Source organism: Octodon degus, unplaced genomic scaffold, assembly GCF_000260255.1.
Source record: "Octodon degus isolate 3935 unplaced genomic scaffold, OctDeg1.0 scaffold00237, whole genome shotgun sequence".
NCBI classification, from domain to species: Eukaryota; Metazoa; Chordata; class Mammalia; order Rodentia; family Octodontidae; genus Octodon; species Octodon degus.
Window position 1 is genome coordinate 472,159 of NW_004524813.1, and position 27,217 is coordinate 499,375.

General features: G+C 34.9%; 1 protein-coding gene across 5 annotated transcripts in view; it reads right to left on the reverse strand.

Moving 5' to 3' along the window:
- The window catches only part of Arl6 (ADP ribosylation factor like GTPase 6), a 32,349-nt gene extending 7,074 nt beyond the window's left edge, over positions 1-25,275 (reverse strand). The window contains exons 1-9 of one of the 5 annotated variants that reach the window (XM_023706044.1): positions 24,836-25,273; positions 24,397-24,455; positions 22,201-22,274; positions 16,965-17,114; positions 12,602-12,663; positions 12,204-12,272; positions 8,562-8,656; positions 6,307-6,436; positions 2,823-2,878 (exon numbers count right to left, since the gene is read on the reverse strand). In XM_023706044.1, the coding sequence (XP_023561812.1) occupies positions 2,823-2,878; positions 6,307-6,436; positions 8,562-8,656; positions 12,204-12,272; positions 12,602-12,663; positions 16,965-17,087 (535 nt within the window). In that variant the 5' untranslated portion in view covers positions 17,088-17,114; positions 22,201-22,274; positions 24,397-24,455; positions 24,836-25,273. Of the gene's footprint in view, positions 1-2,822; positions 2,879-6,306; positions 6,437-8,561; positions 8,657-12,203; positions 12,273-12,601; positions 12,664-16,964; positions 17,115-22,200; positions 22,279-24,396; positions 24,492-24,835 lie in introns of all 5 variants that reach the window. The other 4 variants (XM_023706043.1, XM_023706042.1, XM_023706041.1 and 1 more) reach the window with 4 other exon arrangements.
- Positions 25,276-27,217: the final 1,942 nt, after the last annotated feature.

Sequence of the window (27,217 nt, forward strand, 5' to 3'; positions counted from 1 at the left end):
GTATTATTTGTTGAAACTGTACTTTCGATTTGATTTGAAACTGTCTCATTGCTATATGTTTATCAATAAAACTTTGAAAAGAAAAAAAAATAAAAAGGAAAGACTTCATAGTCTACTCAAATGTTGTCTTTGTGCATTTATACACATACAGTTATTGAGAATCTTTCCAAAAGAAAACAGAATCATAAGCTTAAATGTGTCATTCAATATCTCACAAGTAATTTTCTAATCCTAAAATACAAAACTGGTCCAAGATGAACAAGGAGGCTTCTTGTTTATCATGCTAGGAAATTTCCAAATTTTAAAAGCCGTGAGTCCAGAACATCTTTATAGTAAAGTTTACATAAATTCCATTTGCTAGCAAGCAGAAGTTACATAACCCACACTATACTACTGTTATTATTTTGTAAGATGAGTGCTTATTGCTTTTCAGAGAGATAACTAAGACCAGAAATATGAATAATTTATACCTTTCTATTTTAAAATTCTATGTACTTAGTTTTTGCTCTGTTAGAATGGTTAGGAAAGTATATATTTAACATTTATTGATTGCTTTCCTATGTCAGTTACTTTAGCAGACAGAATAATTTAATCTGTACATTAATTTACAATTTAAAATTTTAATTTTACAGATGAAGATTATCTTTGCAAGGGCAGTGAGGTTAATTAATACACAGTTCATATGTAGTAATAAATTTACTGGACTTAAAGCCCGAGTATTTCTGTAATTATTTTATGAAACTTATAGAAAATAAGGGTCCTACTGCTTACCTTGCAGAAGACTGCTGAAAGGGAACATGAAGTAATATGGCAACAAAGGACACAGAAATGTACTTCAACAACGTGTCCTTAAAAGACAGGGAGGCAAGACAGATAGTGGTTCAAAAAGCCAGAGAAATAAAAATTTGCAATCAAGGGAGTATGGTACTGCTGTGTTGGATCATTATTGACACCAGTGACCTGACTGTGACAGCTAAAATAAAGCCAGAAAAGGACCAAGCAAAGGAGCAAAGAGCTACAATTTTATTTTATTTTGTATTTATTTATTTTTTAATGGTCAGGTCAGCCCACCCTGGGGGCAGGGCTGGCATGGCATGTGGTGCTGGGGATCGAACCGAGGTCCCTGCATGCTTGCCTGAGCTTGCCTAAGTAGGCGCTTTAGACCACTGAGCTATCTCGCCAGCCCAGAGCTACAATTTTAAATTGAGCTAAACACCAACTTGTTTTCTGTAAGTACTATGCTCTGGATTACATCTTCACTTGTGAGTAAAGGCCGGCACTTGTAAAGTAAGAAATCAGGGCTGAAAATATGCTTTTGGTATCTTTCCTAGAATTTTCCTCTGTGCTCTATTAGTGGGAATCGACCCTATAACTTGGACTATATCTTTCCAAAAGTCTAAGCTAGTGAGTTCCCAGAAAACTCCCATTTCTTTGCAGAACCTCTAGCAGTTCCCAATTATATTTTACTTAATCATGAACTGTGACTAGAATTTTTCTGTGCAGTTTGATGGTAAATGACATGACTGCAAAATACAAAACAAATACAATGGTCTGGATGGTTGACCAAACGACCACAATGTACAGTAACATACAAATGTTTTGGAAATGTATCATTAGTAAAGGAGGCAGGCAGGCAACTTGTAAGTGACTCACAATGATATGTTTCATGCATTCCTGCTATTATTTCCAAAACTGCAGATGAAAAAAAGAAATCATACATACTAGGCATTAAAATGTTAATACAGAAAAAATTTTAATTTCTAGCCCTAAGATTATAATTAGAATTTTTTTCCATTTGTGCATTTGGTACTGGGTCTCCCTATGCTGATTGGACTCATGGTGATCATGCTGTTTTCAGCTTCTACAGCACTGGAATTACAGGCATTGCACCACCATGCCTGGTATATCAAATTTTTACGTTACTATTGATCTTTGTCCAAAGTAGTAAAATTTACAGTAGGAATGGTCTCCTGTTTCTCTGCTTGAAATAGAAAATTTTTGACCTGCCATCGAGCTTTTAGATTAGAGACCTATGTATTATGAAACTTCACTCACATTCATTGCTTTGTGTACTTAAAAGCTATTCTTGTAGCTAACAGATAATGTAACTATAGGGTAATATACCTTATTCATTCCCTGCCATCTTACATACAAACCAACTATTACTAACTGCAAATATATGAAACACAGAATGCCAGCACTTACAATACTAAACATGTTTGTTAATAAATCATTCTCAAGGGGGAAGGGGCTCAAGAGAAAATGATCACCAAAAAGGTTGTACACTGTTTATGTGTATTTATAAATAAAACTACAGCATGAAAAGCATGATTCTTAAAAAATATGAGACACTGTACATGCTACTCAGATTCAATTCTTAGCTTTTTATTTATTTATTTTGGTCTTTTTGAGAAAGGGTTTCACTCTGTAGCTCAGGTTGGCCTCAAGCTTGCAGTAAGCCTCCCGCTGCAGCCTCCCAGGTCCTGGGATTACAGGCATGCACCACCATGCACACCTTTCATGTTTTAGTTACTATGAGGCCTAACACTTAAGCAGAAATTCAAATGTTTGTCAATCACTAGATCGGATGGCAATCTGGTGTCATAAACTAAAATTATTTTCTAGATGTGTCTTATATATCCGTTTAAAGATGCAAATATGCTAAATAAAGTCTTTAAGAAAAGTTAATAAAGTAAGAGAGCCAGGTATTATGTACTTACTCTACTGAAGAGCAAAAGAGCAAGGATCCAATAAAAGTAAAATGTATAAAGTAATACGGAGAAGAAACAAAGGCTGAACAAAAACAATACTTTGTGCTATACCTTGAAGCCAGTCTACACCTTCTTGTAATCCTTCTCCTTTTATGGCATTGCTAGCACTGAAATACAATCCATAAGAAACAAATTTATTTCATTATATCCAACTGAATGAATAAAGAATTATAGTCCTGCCAAATGAAAAATTAATAATTTTAGTAACATACTTGAGGAAAACTGGCTAAGCTTTGAAACTATGTTTTCATAGTATGTGTAGATATTTTCAAAAGTCTATTAATGAAATTATTTTGGGATAGTAATTAGTATATACTAATAATACATATATTTTGCATTATTTTTTGGAGTTGTAAAATACTCTGTACTAGCGAGAGAGAGAGAGCAAGCAAGGAAAAAGAGAAAGAGGAAGAGAGAAGGCAGGCAGAAACACAAGAGGGAATGAAAAAGAAGGAAAGAAAGAAAGGAAGGAAAGAAAGATACAAAGAAAGGTTGAATTTATTTAAGTTATGATATAGTCATAAAATGAAGTGACTTATTTATTTGAAGTAGAATTTTGTATCTATAGGGTATAATTACATAATTATATTATATAAGCTGGTAGGATAACATGAGAACCCAGTTGATCTCAAACACAGTTGTATTAATTATTATATTTATTACAGGAACTTAGGTAGGTTATTCAGCTCTATTGTCTGGGTTATTCTGAGAACTGGGTACTGAAGGTTTGCATATAAAACACCCAAACCAGTGCCAGTCAAATAGCTCAGTGGATTAAAGCACCTGCAAGCAGGCGCAGGGGCCAGGGGTTCAATCCCCAGGCCTGCTATGCCAGCCCCATCCAGGGGTGTACTGAGACAGCAATTGAGACTGGGCGTGGTGGCACATGCCTATAATCCCAGCACTTGGGGGGCTGTAAACAGGTAGATCACTATGAGTCTGATGTAGTGGTTACACCCTGAACACGCTGTAGACCTTTCCCTAAAATACAGAAAAAAACCAAACAAAACCAGAATACCTTTGTTGCTTTTCAGTCTTAAGAAAATAAACAAATATTTATTGTTATACATTACATATACTCATAACTAAGTTACATAAACTAAAATAACAATGCAGAGTACTTTTAAAGTATCACATAATTTTCTGAAAAATACAGACCAATACTTTCTCATAACATGTCATTGATCCAGTCATTTCTTTGCAACATATAACAGTTTAAAAGTTATTAATATGTAATTAGTTTTCTCAAATGATTAGGTTCCTTTTAGTGCCTAAATATCATGTAAAATATTAAAATATAGTACTTAAAAGAATCAATCTGATTCTAATAGAAAGAAATTGCTTCCTAGGAATTATTTATTAGACTACAAATATGGCTTACCCTTGGAATTATTTTAAAATAAGACAGAAATAAACAGCATTAAATATACAACTACATAAAGCAAATTACTGATTATATATAGTAATAGAAAAATATCAGTAACTCAAATACTTCTATAAAGAAAGGCCAAGATACTGATCATATAATATACACAGTTTCAAACACTATAATAAAGCAATCCTTTCTCGTGATAGAAGAATCTCTACCCTAAAAACTTTACATCTTTTCCTAACAGGTTTCAAATGTCTGAATTCTACCTTTCTTCCTCTCTAACAAATAAATGAAAAGAACTTGTAACTAGAGCAAGAGCTAAAGCCATAACCACTCCTGTAATGCTCTGTGCTCCATCGTCCCTAGGTGTTTCTCCCTAGAGAGCTCTGTTCCAGCCAGCCTGGACTTCGTGTTGTTCCGGAAACATGGCCAGGTGCATTCTCATCCAAGAAAAGTGTTTTTCTGCTGTCCTCTCAATCTGGACAGATATTTCACTAAATGTTCACATTAAGCGCTCCCTGACTTCAATAAGGTTTCAGCATGGAAGCATTTCTTAATATTCTTTCTCTTATCCTATTTATTTTTCTTCATTCTCCCAGCTGACACTTTATATATTTACTTAATATTTGTCCCTCCAATAAATACTCTCTCTCCGTACCAGGGATTAAGTGCAAAAACACAGTAAGAACAATAACACAATTAGGCTGTAAAAATCAGAATTGACTATATGTTTAATACAACTAGTTCAAAGAAACCACAAAGGTTTTTTTTTTATATTTTAGACAAATCTTCCTTATGATTTTTTTCTATTGCTTATAACTTTAAGCCTAGCAGTATAAGACACAAGTAATATTTTATCTGTTATGGAGCACTGCATTTATATGCAAAGCTGGAAAAGGACAGATGTATTTCCAAATTTATATCTGTTTTTCTAAAATTGCAAACCTAACAAAGCTAGTAAGTGACATTAATTTGAATTTAGAAAAGAGATGTCAGGTTTGGATGAGGGAGAATCCAAAATTTCGGAAAAATTTGAAAGAAATTTTTGGCAATATTTGATAAGTTGTGCAGAAAACAGCATTACATTTCATATGTTCATATGTTCTATTAACATCAGTATTCTCTAGCAGAGAAATATTTAGATATTAAAACTGAATAAACTTGTTAAAACTGTTAATAATTTTAAATAAAAGGAATGGTTTTTATTTTTTGTTTCAGGGGTGGGCAGAGGCAAAGGGAGATATCCTAGTGTTAAATATATTAGTAAGAAACTTTTAAAATAGTTATTAGAAATTTCAAACAATAAGATTTCAATCGTATTAGTAAGATGAAATAAAATGAACATTTTATTTATTATTTGCGCAAATAATCATTGTATACCCATTATGTACCAGGTGCTATCACTATTGGAGTGGTTATACAAGTGGGAAAAAACATTGCCAAATTCCACTTCTCAATAAATTAACATTTCAGTACAGAAAGATAAGACTATAAATAAATAGAGTTCCCATGGTAACAACGGTAGTCCTCAAGGAATTCCGTACCATAACAAGCCAGAAACTTATTTTGAAGAGCAATTCAGACAAAAGGGGAAGGCACGTGCAAGTGCCCTAAGAAGGGGGTGCGCATGGCTGAGTCTATGTGCAGAAGGAAATGCGTATAAGTGAAACTGGATGAACAAATTGGTTATTTATTTATTTTCATTTTATGTGGTACAGGGTCTCACTATGCAGCTCGGACTCCTTGTGATCCTCCTGTTTCAGCCTCCCCAGTGCTGGGATTACAGGCGTGCACCACTATGCCAGGTCTCTGTGGCTGGCTCAGGGTGCCCGGGGGCGGGGCCTGCACAGCATGTGGGACCAGGGATTGAACCCTGGTTTCTATGCTTGCCAAAGCAGGTGCTTAGTCTGCTGAGAGATCTCGCCAGCCCTAGAAGTAGGCTACTGAAATTATTCTATTATAAGAGCCACATTTTTCTATCCCCCAAAGGATTAAAAGGATTTTAAACAGTAATCTATTTAGGGATACCTGTAATGCTATAATTCTATAAAACAAAATTCTTAGCTTACAACCACCTATAAAATGAGAGTAGGAGAAACCAAAAATATCAAATCTTGGAGAATTTTCAAAAGGATGCAATAAAATGGAAATATAAAGCTTTACCAAATATGCCATGGTTTATCTTTGATATTCTCTAAGCACAGCAGCTGAGATACTTTTACAGATGTCACTGCATCTCTAAGGTCCATTTTGTTTGCAAAGAATAAGATTGGAATCCGGCGATGTTTAATATCTGAAAGAGAAAATAAGACCATCATCATGCTTCCAACTTTTTGAGTCTCTTTGCCCCAAATGCTTAAAATTGAAATGAACTAAACTTTCATAATAATATTTTTTTATCACATACAGAACATAGAGACACATATTGTCAGGCATGTATCTGAGCAATAAGAAAAAGCACACTTTTCTTAGTCATCTATCCTTTAAAGCTGAGCTTTAAGCAAAGATGTGCGAGATTAGAGGAAGAGGTTCAAAAAGCAGATTCAGAGAAGCACTTACACAAAAAGTCAAACACCTTATCTGCTTTCTTTTTAATGTGAACACAAAAAGGGCAACTTCAAAGAAGAAATATAAGGAAGAGAAACTAGATTTTGATTTTGGTTTTTGATCACAGATCTAAAAATGAGAAGACAGACATGTTAACAAAATGTTTTTGCTCTTAACGATGTTTTTGAAGTTAATACACCTAACTAGTTCAAAACTGAGAAGACACAGAACAGTACATAGTTAGAGAATCGCCTCTCTACCTTTTGCTGTTACAGGCTGTCTAACTAGCCTCCACAGTACACGGGCAACGTCAGTGTCTTTACACCACTGTGCACATACACTAGATTACAGCCACTAGTCACACAAACAGTGTGCCAGTCTCATTACTTTATGTCTTTACCTTTTCACTTAATTCGTATCTCATGTTCCATATTAGTACATATAGAATACATGGATAAGGCTTTGTTAACAAAATCAAGGTTCTATTATATTCCAAGCTGAACTGCTAGAAACTATCTCATTGTGCTGGGCAACATTCAAATGCTTTATGAGAAAGTGAGAAAATTAATTTTTTTTTTTTTTTTTTGCAGAACCAGGGATTGAACTCAGACCCTTGTGCTTGCCAGAAAAGCGCTTATTCTACTGAGCCATCTCCCCAGCCCCAACAAAATCAATTTAAAAAAAATGCATACTCAAAAATGCATTCTCACCCCAGACCTAAGACTGATAAGATTTTAAATAGAGGGTCACAGTTTTTATTTTTAATTTTAATAAACCCAAGATTATTAGATAAAAACACTAAAAATATACAGTTAAGTAGCTTGAATTGTTAGAAAGTTACATACTAAATTCTATTCCTTTTTTATGTGTGTGTGGAACTGGGGATCAAAGTTGGGACCTTGCGCTTGTCAAGCAGGCCTTATGCTGCTGAGCTATCTCCCTGGCCCTCTATTCAAATTTTAACAAAGCCACAGTTCTTCTTCAACTATTTACTTTTCTAAGAATTCTAGCACAAAGAGTACTTAAAATCCTTTTGTCATAACTAAAGTTAGAAATGATGAGTTCCACAATGCTCACGGAAGCACAGTCTATGGCTGAGGTGGAGGGCAGAACAGCATTGAACTGGACAGCACTTGCACTCAGGACAGAATATTAAGGAGCAGTAAGAGAAACAATTACATAATTATGTGCAATTCAACCTGAAAACACTTCCATCACATGGTATGCAGAATTGGCAGATGCAGAAGAGTGTAAAATATGGTCTCATTTTGATATATAACAAGCTAGAATCCAACTCCTCATTGGTTTATATATGTTTTATATCATATTTATAAACATGAAAGAAAAAAACCCCAACTTGTTAAAAATAGTATGATCAAAAATACTGACAGAGCTGACAGTTGGAGATTGGAAAAAAAGATCTGTTTTAAAAAAATTAGTGTAATGAGCATTTCACAACTGCTGTGAAAAACACACATACACAGATACACAAAGAAAAGCACATGAAATGATAGTGAACAAAATAATTTTAACAGCTCTTGAAACATACAGACTTTGCCACTTTAACTTTTCATCTGAATTTTTTTCTTCTATTGGCATACATTATTCACATAATTCGTACAAAAAGACATTTTAATTTTTGAGGAAATAAATGTTAGAGGCAAAATAGTACAAAAATCTTTCATGTTTAAAAAAATGGTGATATAAGCAAGCTTTTTATAAATTTTGCATAACTAGTTAAGTTTTAAATTTCAAACATTTTAAATAGAGTTATACAGCATAAATACTTGTTACTGATACCTAAGAAAAAATGTCCCATATGAAAACTTCCTGAGATAGATGTCACAGCCTGAAAGATACCACATACATACCTGGATGATTTAGAAGAGTATCAAGTTCTTCTTTAGCCACAACCATTCTTAACTTATCACTACTATCAATGACAAAAATAATGGCTTGTCCTTCTCTGTACAATACAAAGAAATAAAGTCACACAATATTTCTATCTATTATCCATTTGTATTTCCTAACTTATGTACTATGTGTGTGTGGAACTGGGGCTCAAACTTGGGACTTTGCGCTTGTCAAGCAGGCCTTATGCTGCTGAGCTATCTCCCTGGCCCATTTATCATCGGAAGTTTTAGTGTTCTTATTAGTTTATGTTGCTAAGTCATAACATGATTATATATTATGTAAATTCTTCTTATTTTTCACTATTTTGTATTTTTTAAGATTCTGAATTTTCTATTTAAACAATTATAATATGAAAAAGTTAAAAGACCATGAACTTTGTGCACAGATAGAATCACAATTCATATTTTGGTATCAATTGATACTTTTCTTTGTGTATATTCCCAGACAAATATCCACGTCTACATTTAAAATGGAATCCTGCCGCTTTATACTTTTTCTGATAGCTATGTAAATTTCCTTGATTGTTTTTACAGTATGGTCTCTATTATTTTTATATAAAGTGCTGAAGGTAAACAACAGTATTTCTCCAATATTTTACCAGAAGCCATAGTGAAAAACACATGTTACGGAGATATAACTCAAGTTATTATATCTGAAATAAATGTCTGAAGCATCCTTTATAGTTTTTATTTTTACCCTGCTTGACTCTTTGTAAAGGTAAGAGCCAGTCACTGAACTTTTTTTCTTAAATATTTCGGATTTGCTGAAGTCTTTATACATGCAGGGGATATATTTTAGCATATTATTTGCTTTATATTTCAATAATTGTTAGTGATGTCAATATACCTCATAATTTATTGGATGCTTATGTTTTCTAAATCATTTATCCCAATCATATGATCTTAAAGTGCTATTTCAGTAATCAAATGAATAAAAACAAACTTCAATACTATTCTCTTTTATCTGTTTAAACATCATTTCTGGTATTCACTTCAGCAGCACATATACTAAATACCATCTCTGTTTAAATACCATTTTCTCTTAGTTAACAGAATATAATTTAGATTAACATAACCATGTATTACTAGTAAGTATACGAACAGTAAAATTGGAAATGTATGTAAAGAATTTTTAAAAGGTTCAATCATTGTGATCAAATTTTATTTCTGGAATTATTCTACAGAAACATCAACTATAGCTAAGATTTATACAAGATGTTAACTCATGAACAATTTTTAATCTTCAAAAACTGAATAATCTTCATTTCCAAAAACAGAATGATTAAGCAAATTCTGACAAAGCTCTATAAAAAGTATTAGACAATCATTAGTTACATTCATTGTACATTTTTCCTGATTTACCCACATCATAGAAAGCTAACTGAAAAAAACAGGATAAAAGTATACATAGTATATAATTTAGATGGCTCCTTTCTTTGCACTTATGCAAATTCCATGTAAATGTTTCAAAGAGAAACATACCCCAAACAACAATGGTAAATTTATGAGTAGTAATATTTATATTATACTTGTAAATTTTATATTTTAATATTATTTTCTGAAGTTTAAAAATAGTGTACTCCTTTTACTTTGTACTTATTATTTTCAGTGTAAAGATTGTACATAGAAATTATATAATTAACATGAAAGAATCACATGTCTGAAAATAGACTTTCCTTATAATTCTACTCTTCTAAAATAAAAATGCTATTAATAGGGTGGTGTACACCTCACTAACAATTTTCTTCTCTATAGATACACTAACAACTTATCTATACTAAGGATGGTTATTTTACCATGAGACATAAAAATTTTATTACAAACAATGCTAATAGACATTTATCTATATATAGCTTTGCCCAACAGTCCTAATCATAGCACATATGATAAAAATAAAAATGTTTTCCAAAGAATATGACTATTATTTAACAGATATTGATAAATTACCCTAAAAAAGATACTATATTCTTTCATAGAAGCATTCTTTTTTTTTTTTTTTTTCGGAACCGGGGATCGATCTCAGGCCCTTGCGCTTGCCAGGGAAGTGCTTATTCTACTGAGCCATCTCTCCAGCCGAAGCATTCATTTTGACAGTCAAAATAAACACAACAATGGAAGTCAGTAAATTTTTTAAATATTTTCAGTATAGTAGATTAAAATGTACATTTTATAATTAGAAAAATATTGAGAAAATAAATTATTGAAGATTTCTCAATAGTAACCATATGTACTATTCCATCTACAATTTAAGTATAATATTCCTAAATTCATTAATTTTTTTCAAAAAGATTTTGAAAAAGAATTAAAAATCAGAAAAAAGGTTTCCTTTTAAAAAGTACTGTTGTCTCTCGACTTGAACGCCAGCATCTTAGAGACCTCTGCGCCAAGAGAACCAAGTGGAAGAAGAAGCGACTGCACAGACTGAAGCGCAAAAGAAGAATGATGAGGCAGAGGTCCAAGGAAAATAGCTCGCACACCCTGGAGGCCCGAGGAGCAGAAATAGAGTGCCGGGGCGGCAGCGCGGGCGTGGGTCTTGGGCTGCGTTTCAATGGATTGGGACTCCACTGCCATCTGACCACCAAAACTGCTTCAGAGAGACCACCTGGTTCAAACTACGCCGTCCCCTGGGGTTTGCCCTGGACCAGTGTACTACGAACTACTTCTATTCTTGTTTTTGGAGAGTGTAAAGTGTGTACAATAAATCATCTCTTATGTGTTAAAAATATAAAATAAAAAGTACTGTTGTATATATTTTTGGTTATTTCAAAATAAGTATATATTGTTTCAGATTCTAAAATTTACACTGCTCTTACATGAAATATTCTAAGCAACAAAAGTTAATGAACTTATTTTAATATCTCATGCAAATTTTGAGCAGATAAAATACATGTAAATGCTAGCAACTTGACAACTGTGAAAATCTGAAATCGTTAATATGTATTCTAGGCGCAGGGGTCGGGCGTTTGATCCGGGGTCTGCCATGCTGGCTCCGCCCCCCCAGGGCGCGTTGAGACAGCACTTGAGACTGGGTGTGGCAGCACACACCTGTAATCCCAGCTCTTGGGAGGCTGTAAACAGGCGGATCACTACACCCTGTTTACCCTTCCCTAAAATACAAAAAGAAAAAAAAGTATTCTATTTGCATATGATAAAAAATATCTTGCCCAGAATCTCTTATAGAACAGAACAAAAGCTAGGCAATACCGTCATCTCAACTAAATTTCATCAATAATACTTTTGATGTACATGCTAAATAACATAAGGCTTTAAAGAAATGATATAACTGCAAAAACAGTGTCATCTCAGAAGTGATGATTTTTGACTTTGTTCTTGAAGCATGAATACACTAACCATAAACTGAAAAGCAGCAGGATAGAAAAGGACATTAAAGACAGAGCAAACAGCCCATGCAAATGTCTAATATCATGAAAGGACATGAAACATTTGAGAAATAATGTACAGTATGGTTTCTTAAGTTAATAAATGAGATACAATTACATAAAAATAAACATTATTATACCACATGACCACGTGCACTTTCAACCATTACGTATGATAAATATAGCTATCTAGTTAAGCAACATTCACAAACATACTTACTTATAATAATGCTCCCAGAGATTTCTGTATCTTCCTTGACCTGACATGTCAAATACTGTAAAAGACAAACTAGGGCAGAGAAAAGGGGAAGGCAAAGCATAATTCTTACTTAATACTTTAAATTGTTTTCAACCAAATCACCATTGCTGCATATTTTTCCAAGTAAAACTCCCCCAAAATGAATTTATTAATATAAATAAGATTTTGTAACAAATAACATATTTTTAAAAAGACATTTTCTTTGCACGCAAGGCTTTCAAAATACGGTTAAGTTCTAAACAATAAAGCAGAGATAGTGGTATAAAAATGTTACTTTATTAAGAGTAGAAGGGATGAGCAGGCAGATCTACTCTTGCTTCTGAGCCACAATTTCATAGCCACCGGCCAATTCCCATTACCTGGATGACTTGAACTTTTCTATGCTGAATCCTATAGTTGGAACTATATCTTGGGACTGAGCCTTCAAGAGAAAAGATAAAGTTTAGAAATTTGCAATTACCAAAGATGTATTTTTCTCAGGCTAAAAAAAAGTCCAGATTTTCCATTTCTAAAATATGCCTCCAGTAGAGTTAAAATCTTTTGCAACAGGATTACTGTAAATTCTTTTTAGAAGTCTGAGGTTTACTAATTTGGAATCTGCATAACAAGTAAATCTTTTTTTTCTTTTTTCTTTTTTTTTTGGAGTCTAGAACTTTTTATTCTTAATCAGTAATCTTACATGCCTCATCTACAGGTACAAATGAAAAAATATAGACTGAAGATGATGAATTTGAATTTGAGAACAAAAGAGGAAGCCTCTCAGAAATTCCTCGTAATCATATAATGTTTAGGTAGATGGCAGGGTAAGAAACCAGTGATCACATGGCCTTGGATTAATCATAGAGAAAATCTGGAGAAGCAGGCTCTGAAGTACTGCATCCATGTTGCTGAGTGGACAGCACTCTGGCAGGAGTGATTTGACACTGGGCATATTCTCTTTCTTATATTTTAAGAACTACGTTCAATACAGAAGGAAAATCATTTAGACAGTACACAAAGGCATAAACAATTAAAAATGAAAGAGTTCCCCACACTCCAAGCAACAATTTCCTGTTTACTCCTGAGCAGCAGTATGGCATACTGTTAAGAACACAGCTCAAGAACAAAACTGCTTACATTTGAATCTACCACTTCTAGGTGTGTGATGTTAGGCTGGTTATTTAACATCTCTGCCTCACTTTTGTTATCTCTGAAACAACTTAAAATAACGAAACACAAAAAAGTCTATGATAATTCCATTTGGAACCTTGTTACACTGTATCTTGGAGATCTTTCACATCTGAAGAAAATTTTACACAAAATTTTTATAACTGTATAATATTTTACTGTGATCTTTTTCAGTTTATTTAAACTTTACCACCCAAGTAATGAATACCAATAACAAGTAAATCTTAATTCATACTGTGTTGTGTTAAGCAGTAAGCAACAACTTAAAAGCCTTTACCCCAAGTCCATGTTATACGCTTTCTGGGGTGTTTTGGTTTTGGGGTGCTAGGGACTGAGCCCACAGCTTTGTGCATGTTAAACAAGCACTGTAACCCTGAGCTATGCCTCCCATCCCATGTGTAGGACTTTTCATATCTTTCAACAAATAGTTATTAAGTTTATTCATGTTTGGGATTGCCCTACATCTATGTGGTTCCTGCTCCCTAGGAGCTTATTACCTATAAAAGATTAAAAAAATCAGTAACTTAATAACAAATGAACACAATTTGGAGCAGTGATAAATACAAAGAAATGGTGACCACAGGAGGACAGAACAGAACCGGTATGGTAGCCAGGGAGATGAGCGCTTAGGAAAGACTGATCTGGGAAGGAGACACACCCAGGGGAGAATGGCAGGAAGGGGAATAGCTGTAACAGGGTTCTGGCTGAGTACATTCTAGTCACAATCCTCTGCCACGAAGGAACACGCCTCCCAGCAAGAGCAGCTTCTGTGTCTACAGAGTAGCACTAACTTAAAAAAGCAGTATTTGTTGAGGCAAGAAAATGAACTAGCAATCGTTTGTCAAACTGTCTCATTGCTATTTGTTTCTCAATAAAAATACTTAAAAAATAAAATAAGGACCTTTACATATATTAAAAAAGAAAGGTAGCAGCTTGAATTTCTAGGAGGAAGTTCTGCTTGGAGAATACTGAAAGGCAGCAAGAGTATAAGACACCTGCTGACAAGTGTAAAAGGCAAAAATATAGGAAACTGACAACCTAACTAGACAAACATTTCCTAGCCCTTCCATCATCAAAACTATACATCCATGTGAATAAAAATTGATCTAATTTTTGAATCAGATGCTCAGAAGTTATTCTTGATTCCTCCTCCCCCCTTACTCCATTTGTAATCATTCTCTAAACTTCACTGGTTCTGTTTCAGTAACTCAGTTTTGGTCCCTAGCATTTATCGCTAAACATTAGGTTAGCTTCCTAACTGCTCCTAATTGGCATATTTCCTTGGACTAGTTATTTAAACCTACGTTTTCTTAGATGTGATATATATTATTAAACAGTGTCTGTAAATAATCAAGTGTTTATTATTATAATCACACTCTCACTGATATTAGTCAGTGGCATCTCAATATTTTTTCCAAACTGCTACAAATGTAACTGAAACAATCCTTCAGTGTATCTTGTTGCTTATATGTGGGAATGGGAGAAGTAGAAGGGAAACTGCCTCACACCACTGTGTTCAGTCTGGTAAACTACTACTGACTAATTTAAGTTAAATTAGAGACTGAAAAGAGACCGGAGCTTGTTCATCTTAGTAAATAACATGAAGAGGGTCTCCTTTGAGTTTCCATGGTGTCTTTCTGAAGGGTGTGTATTGAGCTTTTCCTTGTACCCATCCTACTAAGTGCCTTGGCTTTTTTCCAAAAATGTCTTTGTTACTTGTTTGAAAAAATTATTTCCTGTTTCTAAGTTTTCAGTTTCTCCTCAAACTTCCTTTTAACTTTTGTTCTAGTCTTCATGATAAAATTCATTAACTTTTCTTCTCCTCAAAGTTCTAGTGGAAATAATGACAAAATAGAAACCACAAATTAATCAGAAGAGAACATATGTGATCTAGTACTTCCAGATTCATATGAAACTCAATTTCCACTAAAGTAACCAAAAGATAGTCTCAACATTTATTTCTTTTTGCTCTTTCTAGGAACAAATAGATTTGTTTATTCTCTAAATTGGAGAAGAAATGATGTGAGGAAATACAGAGTATAAGAATGAACCATCAGACAATCTAGGGGTAGACCAACAACAGGAATAGAACGACATTTTTAAGAAAGTTCTTGTTTGGTTAGTTTCATTACATTTGCTAAAAATTATAACTTGTTGCCATCAATCAAAATTCCGGAGAAAACTAAAAATAAAAACAATCACCCACCAATTTATTCATTTCGAATATATAATTAAATCCCAAACATTATTCCAGGTTATTTGTGATTCAGTGCTTAATAAGTGAAGTATTCTTATATGTTGAGGAGAATGTAATAAGTAATTTATCCAATCAATATGCAAAGTAATTTCAGATTTCTGGAAAGTGGGGGGGAAATTAGAATTTTAGGAGAAAGACAAATAAGAGTATATCTCTAAAAACAAGATAGCTAAAACTAGATTCCCACAAAGGGTGATGAGGTTAAAATACTTCTCTCTAGTCATGAGTTTAGAAAATACAAGCAATCTCAATATATTCATATTAAACACTAGGACAGCTAAATATTACATACTAGTCTCAGTTTAGGAAATACCTAGTTGTCTAGAAACTGATGTTATCTAACAAAAAAGTAGACAACTATTCTCTAAAATGAAAAGTAGAAGTGTTTCGTAAGGCATTTCCTAACAGAGTACTGTAGAATTTTACAATTAGTATCATTACAAGTCATGTGCTAATGTCAATGAAAGCTCACATTTGATTCTTCATGTGTTTAAAATACAAGGGAAGCAAATGTTACACGTACCTGAGTGAGAGTTCTGGTAGCCTTTACAATTCCTATTCAAGTAATTCTCTTTGACTATCATTATTGTTTTTTTTTTTGTTTTGTTTTTTTTTTCTTTTTTAAAAAAAGCAAAGCAAAGCAAAACAAAGCAACTACTCTACTCTTATGACCTGGACATCAATTATTTTGAGATAGGAGAGTTGCTTCAAGATTAAGGGTCAGAAAATGATATCAGAAACTATGAAAGTAATTTGTTTTTTGTTTTGCGGAACTGGGGACTGAACTCAGATCCTTGAGCTTGCCAGGGAAGCACTTATTCCACTGAGCCATCTCCCCGGCCCCTATGAAAGTAATTTGATGCAAGCTTTCTTTACAAACAGCAGAACCCACCTCTGACTCACACATTATGTGCTATATAATACTATCTTTTTACACTTATTGCTTAAAATCATCCTGCCTTCTATCATGCATAGGGTAAAACTGTCTAACCATAGAACTTGCAAAATTGATCATCTTCCCTTTTGTATTGCTCCTCCAACAAAACAGAAACTAAAAGGAAGACGTGCAACCTAATGCAAACTTAGCAAATGTGTAAAGATCATGAGGAAGAAAATTTTAAGAAAGAATGACTAGTTTAATAATCAGTGTTTACATATGTACTACATATTATGGTTCATCAATAATTATTTTAAAGTACAGGAAGAAACATTTCATAACATGATTATCAAGCAAAGTAAGTCTGCATATTAGCTTTTTCTAGGAGAAAATACATGAAGCATCTAACAAAGATACTTACGTTGGAGGGTTTCAGCTTGTTAATGATCGTTGTTTTGCCACTGTTATCCAGCCCAAGGCACAAAACATGAACTTCCTTCTTCTTTAGGCCAAGCAGGCCTGAAAGTCTGTCTAGCAATCCCATAATGTGATTCAAATATTTACAAAGCAGCTGCACAAAAATAAAAAATTATTCAAAGGCATCTTAAATATGGAAAATATTGGTGTGCGTGTAAAACTTTAATAAAGACACACAATTATACTCTTAAAAAGCATGTCAATATAGCTCTGCACCTAGTACACTGCATAAGCTGATTATAGAAAGAAGCCTTAACTGGAATGCAGATTGGCAGCTATTAACCTCTGCCAGCACCAAACAATGCCCTTCAAATAACCCTATTTCCAGTTTTACTTATAATATTTAAGAAAAAAGAAATGTGTTCAGCCTTAGTAATATGGGGAGTCTGTCAAATGAGGAACTTCAAATATCTATGATTCAGGCCTCAACCTTTCTGTGAAATCTGAAACAGTATCAGGCCATGAGGTTCATGGAGAATCTGATGCTAAAGATCAGCAAGTAGAAGGTGGACAGAAAGCAGAGAAAAAGTGAGATTTTAGTTACCTAAGTGATCGGAAGACAGATCATTTGTTATATTTTTTTACAATAAAAATTATGAAATAAAATCTTTTTGGGGGGCTTGCTTTTTTAATTCCAGTTTGGGTAGGGTTTTCTGTTAGAAGAAGCAAAAAATCTTGATATATTTTATCCTATTTCCCCTTATATCTTACATATATTTTGGTAAATCACTATAAATCCATAAGGAAATAATAGATTCACACACAGACATTTTTATTACTTTATTAGAATATCTATTTTGTTAACTGTAGCTTATCTGAAATATCTTATGCTATTAAAATGACACTAGTAGGGAATCAGAACATAAATACCAATTTTAGATTATAATTTAGCTTTCTCAAACTGTCATAGTCACTTTGTTAATGTTTTTATTATTTGCTCAATTGTGTCTATTTGTACAGGGGAAAAAAATATGTGTTAGTCATTTTGAAGTCAATTAAAAACGCTATGCTGTATTTTTATAGCTATTCATATCCATCTATGGTGCTATTACATTTAAAGTTCAGGTCTCCAAATCAAACTTTTCAAAGAAGCTTGCCTAACAAATGCTGGTGGGTCTGTGGGGAAAAAGGACCCTTTCTCTACTGTTGATGGGAGTGCAGACTGGTACAGTCACTATGGAATCAGTACAGAGATTCCTCACAAAGCTAGGATTGGAGGTCCCATTCAACCCAGTTATTCCCATCCTAGGCATTTTTTCCAAAAGAACTGAAAACATTGTACCACAGTGATATATGTGCACCCATGTTTATAGCAGCACAATTTGTCACAGCTAAATCTTGGAAGGAAACCAGATGCCCATCAACTGAGGAATGGATAAGAAAGATGTGGTATTTTTACATAATCAAGTATTACTCAGCTATAAGAAAAGATAAACTTAATAGGATAAATTTACAGCTACTTTCACTTAACTCAATGAGAAGAAAGAGGTATAATAATAGTGTTTGGACAGAATATCCTGTCTGCTTCTTGTACCATGGATAACCACTAAGAAGATAATAATGTACAGTGTATTGACTATCAAAACTGTCCTATTAATCAGCTGTGAAACTGTCTCATTCATATATATTTCTCAATAAAAAATAAAAATAATAAAAAACAATAAAAAATAAAATAAAAATGAAAAGATAAACTTGACGCTTTTATAGGTAAATGGATGCAACTAGAGTGTGCTGCTAAGTGACATAAATCAGACCCAGGTGTACAAAGATCATACTGTGTCACTGATGTGAGAACCTGAAAGAGTAAATAAAATCTTGAAAGTGCAATAGATACTATGAAAGGGAAAGATCTGTTCAAGAGTAAGAAATATCTCATAAGAGGACAAGGACAAAAGAAAGAAAAGAAAAAGATATATTAATGTATATATGCAGGATAGTTTGAATAACTATGCTGCGGATTTCTGCTGGTCTTTTAAAGGGAGCACTTACTGCATAAATTTTTTACACAATTTTTCTTCTTTTTAGTTTCTTATAATTTTTTAAATCAATTTTGCAGGTTTATATCTGACCACAACAACCACTACTGAATTCCTATTAATGAAATTTTGTATTTTTTTAACCATTTTGTACTCTTAAAAAATAAAAAAATAAAGACGCTTGCTTGATTCCATCATCTGCCTCCTCCACATAATACTATATAATAGGAAAAGGCAAATATTCCTTCTGCCAATCATCAAATGGTATAGGCATAGCTAAAATACAACTGCACCAAATATTTCCTGTCACTTTCTAAACCTTCATTTGTAAAGTTGTTCATAACACTGATATCATTTAGTTGATTACCATCTTCATTCACAGTTCCATAAATTTATGATTTGATACCTCCTTGTATTTTTTATTCTATACCATCCCAGGCAAGGATAGACGTTGAAGGATATGCAGCTCAACCTACAAGAAGCTTTCAAGAAAACTAAATCTCAAAGGAGGCTGAATAACTGGTATTTGCTATAGCTCCTTGGGATAACACTGTGGAGACCAGTTTCAAAATGGAATTTTAGTGGTAAACTGAAAAAAAGAAGGTGCTGTGCCCTAGTGGGTGAGATCTATATGATAGCCATCTCACTCTTATCCAGGGGGTGGACTTGACTTCAGGTACTTGGATTTTGCCACATGAATCAACACTTTTCTTGATAATAAAAATTCAAATTTCATTTAAATAATTTCTTTGAATTTCAGCTGAAAAACTCACTTTGAAGACTCTATTTTAAAGTAGCCTTCTAATATTAAGTAATTCACAGATTATTTTAATTCAAGTACATTTTTATTACTTGGTAAAAATGTATACTTCCTGTTTTTATTTTTATTTTTATTTTTTTTCGGAACCGGGGATTGAACTCAGGCCCTTGCACTTGCCAGCCAAGCACTTATTCTACTGAGTCATGTCTCCGTCCCTTCCTGTTTTTAATTTTCTAGGGAATTTTGAATATATCTTAAGAACTATAACTTCTTTTTATACCTTCCTCTTTTGGGCATCTACTACAAAGTACTGACTGTTACAAGGTTAGTGCTTGCATATTCACTTTTCATAGTATCATGACTTTCTATGCTTTTCCTATGGATTATTACATACATTATTGCAATATTTTGGGATATACAATTTAAAATAGCTTTTCTAAAGGATGTTATCATATTTATGGAAGCTACTTTATAAGGAACTACAGTATCACCTTACATACGTTTCAATTTGTAGTGATTATAGTCTTTCTTCTATAAGTCTTGCATGCGTAAATGAAGTAAAAAGTAACCCAAGCCACTCATGTATTTATCATGTTCTAATGTCAGAATAGGACATAGAAATTTTCTGTAGCTTCCTACTCCTAAGTCATGATTTCCAAACCTTATTGTACTCTGGAATCAACTACTGAATTAGAATTTCTGAGAACAGGGCTAGAGTATTTATAGGATAATCATAGTTTAGGGTTTTTTTTTAAACATTTTTTTTTATTTTATTTTTTAAAAATTTTTATTTATTTATGTGTGTGTGTGTGTGTGTGTGTGTGGCCAGCTCAGCCCACCAGGGGGCGGGGCTGGCTGGCATGTGGTGCTAGGGGATTGAACCATGGTCCCTGTGCTTTGCTAAGCTTGTTCTAAGTAGGTGCTTTAGACCACTGAGCCATCTCACCAGCCCCTAGTTTAGAGTTTTATAAATTTTTTTTTTGAACCAGGGATTGAACTCAGGCCCTTGTACTTGCCAGGCAAATGCTTATTCCACTGAGCCATCTCCCCAGCCCCGAGTATTATAAATTTTAAAACTTAGTTTCTGATATGCAGTCACTATTAACAACTATTAGCTTACCGAATAAAGTCATGTTTTTTCAACATGAGAAAAGCTAACAGATTTAAGTGGTGTTTTTTTTTTTGGTGGCCAGCTCAGCCTGGCCTGGGGGCAGGGCTGGTGCAGCATGTGGTGCCAGGGATAAAACCATGGTCCCTTATGCCTGCCTAAGCTTACCTAATAAGGGGCTTTAAACAGCCGAGCTATCTTACCAGCCCAAATTTAAGTTTTAAGTACACAGGAAACTTCAGAAATAAAAGCCCAAGGGCTGGAGAGACAGCTCAGTGGCCTAAGCACCTGCCTTCAAGTACAAGGTCTTGAGTTCAATCTCCAGTATCGCAGTAAATAAATAAAAATTATTTAGAGGGCGGGGAGACGGCTCAGTAGAATAAGCGTTTCCCCGGCAAGTGCAAGTACTTGAGTTCAATCCCTGTTTCTGAAAAGAAAGAAAGAAAGGCCTAAAAGAAAAGAAAGAAAAGCCCAAACACTCTGCAGTTCCTTTTAATGCACAGAGTTGATGAAAAATGGAGAGACTATAGACATGTGGCGGGACAAAAGGGTGTGATCTAATGGTAATATTGAGAAGGGAACCAACAAATCCTGTGTTCTTTTTCTCTTTTTTTTGGTTAAAAAAAGTACTGAAAACGGTCTCACTATGTAGCGCAGGCAGTCCTTAAACTTGTGGTAGATGCCTCAGCCTCACAAAGTGCTGGTATTACAGTTATGCACACCACATCCACCTGTGAAGATTCTTGTTGGTCTCTCTGTGAGCACCCCTTTTTCTCAGTTAAGGGGCAGAACCTTGCAGAATGAGAATCTTCAAGGGAGAAAGGAGAAGCAGAGTGACCGTCCTAGGGTTTATGCTTGATTTAGGAGAGAGGGTTCTCATTTCTATGACTTATCTGTCTTGGGAAAGAGGAATTTTGATTTCTAGCACTATCTTCAGAGGAGAGAAACAGCCAGGAGATAAGAAGGTAGATGATCGGAGACAGTTTGCTTTAGATGACACTTACAGCGTCTTCAATTCCAGGTACTCGACAGGCCAAGATGTCACACTGAGCCCCAGCACTATCTCGGCTACTAGATGTATCCTTCCAGTATCACACACAGAGTATACATTTAATAAATCTTGTAATTTGCACACTCAAAACAAAAAAAATTACATGCATCTCACTCTGAAAACTGATCCTTCAATAAATACGCCCAATTGCCAATTGTAAACATCTTTATGCATTTTCTTAGAAATATATTTGTAGAGGTAGAATTATTGTGTCAGAGAGTAACATTATGTAAAATTCGATAGATACTGTGGTATTGTCTTTCAGAAACATCTCTGAACACTTACCGATGGTGGTTACAACTTTCAATTCTGTTTTCTTACCAAAACTGGGTATGGTTAACACATTTTTCCAATGCTTGCTAACTGAAAAGTAAAACACAGCACTGTAGTATTATTTAAATTTGCATTTTATTAGCATAAAGTTGAACATTTCCGACTTTAATTACATTTCTTCTATTATGAATTATCTGCTATATTCCAGGGCTATTCCCCTATTACTGATTTTCTTTTACTACTCATATGAGAAAGACCTTTCCATGTCACAATTTTCATCAATGAAAATTATTTTTCACTCTTGTTGTTCTGTGCTACAGAGAAGTTTTAAATTTTACCTAGTGATATTTATAAAATTTATTTCAGTTTCAGTGGTAGGCTTGAAAAAAATATTTCCTTCTCAGTATTTGAGACAGTATTTTGTTTTCTGTCTTTTGAAAATTTCAGTTTTTATACCTTAATTTTTTTTGTCTGACACTTAATATGGCAATTCTTTTTTCTTTTTCCTGCCATCCTCGTTATTATTTTTTTCTCAACTTTTAAAAAGACATTTTATGTTCTTATACAACTTTGGGTCCATTAGTAAATTCTCTGTCATAGGATGTTCCCAGGAGTATTCTTTGGAAGATGATTTTAGGAATTATCTTCAGGATTTCAAGGTCATGTAAGATTGGGAAATTTGGAATTCTGTAAGTTTCAACAGGTTTTTATAGATTAATATTCTTCAGATTCTTTAATATGCTAAAATGCATGGCAAATGTATAGGAGATGCAGTGAGACAGTAGTACTTTTAGATGAGTATTTACCTATGGAAATCTTTCTGGTGTCTTAACTGCATATAATTTGAGAAAGTAGATATAGCCTTTTATGATCTCTTCATGCCTAGAGCAAGGCCAAAACGTTTTAATCTATGTACCATTATAATGATATTTTATCATTTGAAAATGCAATACCATCTCTTCGGTGTGTTTTTTCAAAATGTGAATGATTTCTTAACCAGTCTGAAAAAGATTTTACTTAGTTTTTTAAAACAAAGAAAATACTCTAGAAACCTCTACAAGTACTCTTTATAAACAAATTAGGTTTTAAAACTAAGGGAAAATATTCCAAGAAAAAAAAATTATTTTATTACTAAAGAAATACAAAGAGAGACCTTTTTTTTTTTTTTTCCCAAATGTATTTAGTACAAGGTCTACAGGGTCTCACTACACAGAACAGACCCATAGTGATCCTCCTATTTTCAGCCTCCCAAGCTCTGGGATACAGGTGCTCTCCACCACAATCAGTCTCATTTGCCATCTCAGCGTGCCCTGGGGGCAGGGCCAGAGCTGCACCCAGGGATCGAACCCCAGCCGTTGTGCTCTGCCTAAGCAGGCACTTTAGTCTGCTGAGCTATCTGGACAGCCCCAAGGAGAGATCTTGTCTGATTTTTTTTCGTTTCTTTCCATTTCTTTCATATTAAATTTAAAGAAAACAAGATCTTGGACAAGAATAAGGTTTTCCAAAGGCTAATTATGAATGCTCTGAGATTACTGCAGATAATTTGCATTAAAAATAAAACACCTGGGGCGGGGGGAAGCTCAGTGGCATCAGCACCTGCCTGGCATGCACAAGGTTCTGAGTTTGATACCCAGTACTGTAAAAATAAAGTACAAAACATTCTGAGGGTCAGAGAAACTTGAACATCAGTAAAAAATGAGAACAGTGGATAATTTGATAATCACAATTCTGAGCAGTGAGGGAGTTAGTGGGATTCAGAGTTGAAAAACAAGCAGTTAATAAAGCTAGTATATGTTATAAAGTATGCTTAGCAAATTTTAATGCTCCAAGTTGTTTTACTTCAAAACCATTGTAAATTTCAATTTTTAAAAGAAAATTATAATCTTCGTTTGGGAAAAAGGTACAAAGTTGACAATGAGATTTCATACCATAAACTAATAACTAGAACACCACTACTGAATGCCTCAGGAACAAAATATCCTTTCAGCTTAAAAACCTTCCTTTCTGTACTGTATGATCTTGGCAGAACTTTTACTATTTAGCTCAGGCAAATTTTCTGTAATCCACAATTCCTGTACTTGAATCAAGATTCCTTTGGTTTGAATATTAACCCTGCTACTAGTTGTGTTCCTTTGTAAGTTGACTGTGTTCTTCAATGACTGGTTTTTGCATAGCTAGTAAGTTCTTCCCAATCTTGACCCAACCTACCTTTTTAGTTGCTCATTTATACCCCAGCCAAATGTTCAAGCCCTCTCAGAATCAGCTTCCTACAAGTTGTCAGGGAAATAGGATGTTACCTCGATCTACAAGCTAGAAAGTTAAATTGCACCCAGAGATAGGAACAGAAAGAAAACACATATAAAGGCTGCTTTGTAAACTTGAAACGAGTTAAGGGTTGCACACTTTCTACCCCATGTAAACATTATTCAGCTTTCAGTTTCTGACAATGAAATTTCAATTTCTACGCTTTCTATATTTCACACTTAAAGTGTGAAGGGCTGCACACTTTCTACCCATTTAAACATTATTCAGCTTTCGGTTTCTGATAATAAAATTTCGATTTTTCTGCTTTCCATACTTCATGTAAAAAGGCACAAGTTGGGCACTGTTCAAAGTCAACCAACCACAACGGGCCCCTTGTACTCACCACACAAGTTTACTCTTCTTTTTCCACCTTTCACACATTAGAAACGAGTCGCGTGGAGTTCAAAACGTGGTAAAGATAAAAAGAAATTGTAAACTGACGGGGAGGTGACCTCTGGCTATAAATTTTGAGGAAAGAGGGTCATATCTGAACTTTGAAGCTAGTAGGAGAGTTCAGTAGTTGATGAGGAGCCGGGATGGATTCTCGCACTCTTTCTCGCCTGTGGGATGGAAATCTGGTGCCTCAGCCTTCTTCTCTACGCCTCCATTGGAAAAATTCCTTGCCCAGGGCTGGCCCGCCTCTGCAAGTGAAGGCAACTGGCGGTTTCTGCCTCAGCTGCAGCATCAGTAGCGCAGCAGCCGCCTAGACACACCACGTTTCCTAGGCAACAAACGCTTCTTCCGGTCCAGAAGCCACGCCTCTTGGGAAATCAGGGATTCAGGCTCTGTGCTTTGCTTCCGGGGTTCAAAGGCTCTGGAACAAATCCCACAGCCGCCCGTGGGGCATGATGGGAGTTGTAGGCGCTCGCACAGCCTGCTGGGTAGAGTCTGCGGCTGCCTTCGCTGCGAGGAGGTCTGTCACCGCTAGTCTTCCTGGGTTCGCAGGCATCCCAGAGTACCGCCCTGTTTGTGGAGCTAGGAAGTCCGAATCCTGCCGCCGAGGCGCAGGGTGGTGACCCGGCCCGCGGGACACAACGGCGGGGCTCCAGGGCGCAGGATGTGCGCACGGCACCGCTCTACGCGGGGCCTGCTAGACGCGCGCCTTGTTCCCCTGACGTAGGGAGGGCGGGGCGAGAAACTGGTCTAGGAGGTTGTACAATTACTGATTTTCGACTCTTTGTCGATAAATTACTTTTATTTTTTTCCCTTTATTTTAGGGAAGGGTCTACAGGGTGTTCAGGGTCTCACTACTAGATCGGACTGGTAGTGATCCGCCTGTTTACAGCCTCCCAAGAGCTGGGATTACAGGTGCGCACCGCCATGCCCAGTCTCAATTGCTTTTTCAGCGCGCGGGAGGGGGGCAGGCAGGCCTGGGGATCTAACCCCTAGCTCCTGCACCTGCTTGCAGGCGCTTTAATCCGCTGAGCTATTTGGCTGGCCCTGATAAATTACTTTTTTAAAATTAAGGGAAGTGCAGTAAAAAACCAAAGAAATTATTTGGCAAAAGGAGTGTGCCTGTACCCCATGTTCGCAGCTGTTCGGTCTTCCTGAGAGATTCCCACCAGGCATAATCTCTTGTGATTAATTGCTATTTCCAGGATCAAATAGGGTGCTGGTCATGGTTGGCATTAATAGTAAAATTCGCCATGTTCGTTTTTATGGTAGCTACAAATATCCTCAAATTAAATATTCAGCCGTACACTTCCTCCCACGTGTTCCAAAGAACAGACTGTAAATGCAGTGATTTTAATGATCTGGCTTTTTAAAAATTTTTTTATTTTGCTAGTCTTTTTATTTGTCCAGAATTACCGGCCTTACCTTTCAGAGAATTGCTTCCATGATTTTAAACATTCCTTAATGGTGTTTCATTTCGTTATCTATGAGTATAGAATTTTCTTTTTCCTTTTCAGTTAGATACCTGATGTTGGGCCTATTGATTAATTTTGGTTTATTAAAGAGCCTGGGAGGACAAAAAAAGAAACTGGAGAAAATTCTGTGAACGTAAGGATGGGAAAATATGAGGATTGTATGTATAATTCTGAGGTGTTCTTCTGTTGCATTTCTAAATTTCCAAGTGTAATTATTTTTACAGTGAAATAAAAAGTGTAGTTCAGGGCTGTAATTGTTTCAAGGCAAAAAGAAAATGAATATGGCCTATTATTGCATATCCAAATTACTGACATTTAAATATATTCAATAAATGGGGAATGGAAATGCACTGTTTTTTACTGTGTGGTCAATTAACTCCTCCTATACTTCAGCTTCATCACCTTCAGAAAGATAATATTTCACCTAGTGGTTTTTAAAGAATAAAAGTATAAGTGACAAGCCATACAATTATATATAGAACATGGGCAAGGCAATGATCCTGAGAATCTCCAGAGATTTTTAAACCTAGCAGTTAGTTGGAAAGATTCTCACCCTGAGTAGCTATATATACTGATACCTGTGAACTAAGCTACTGCACTGCAGATGGTAATTTGTAATACTAGTTTCATGTTTGGAGTGCCTGTCATTCTGGTCTTCTAAATACAGGCTGCTTGTCATGACATGCCAGTTGCTGCTGTGCAGTCTCTTGGGTAGATGATTGTTCAAAAAGAAGAGTGTGGTGAATGAAGGCAAGAGACTGGAAAAGGAATATTGTGGGACTGTCCTGCTTCAAGGTTGTATATGGTTAGATTTTTGGACTTATGTGTAAACATAGGAATTATATAATTCTTTTTGC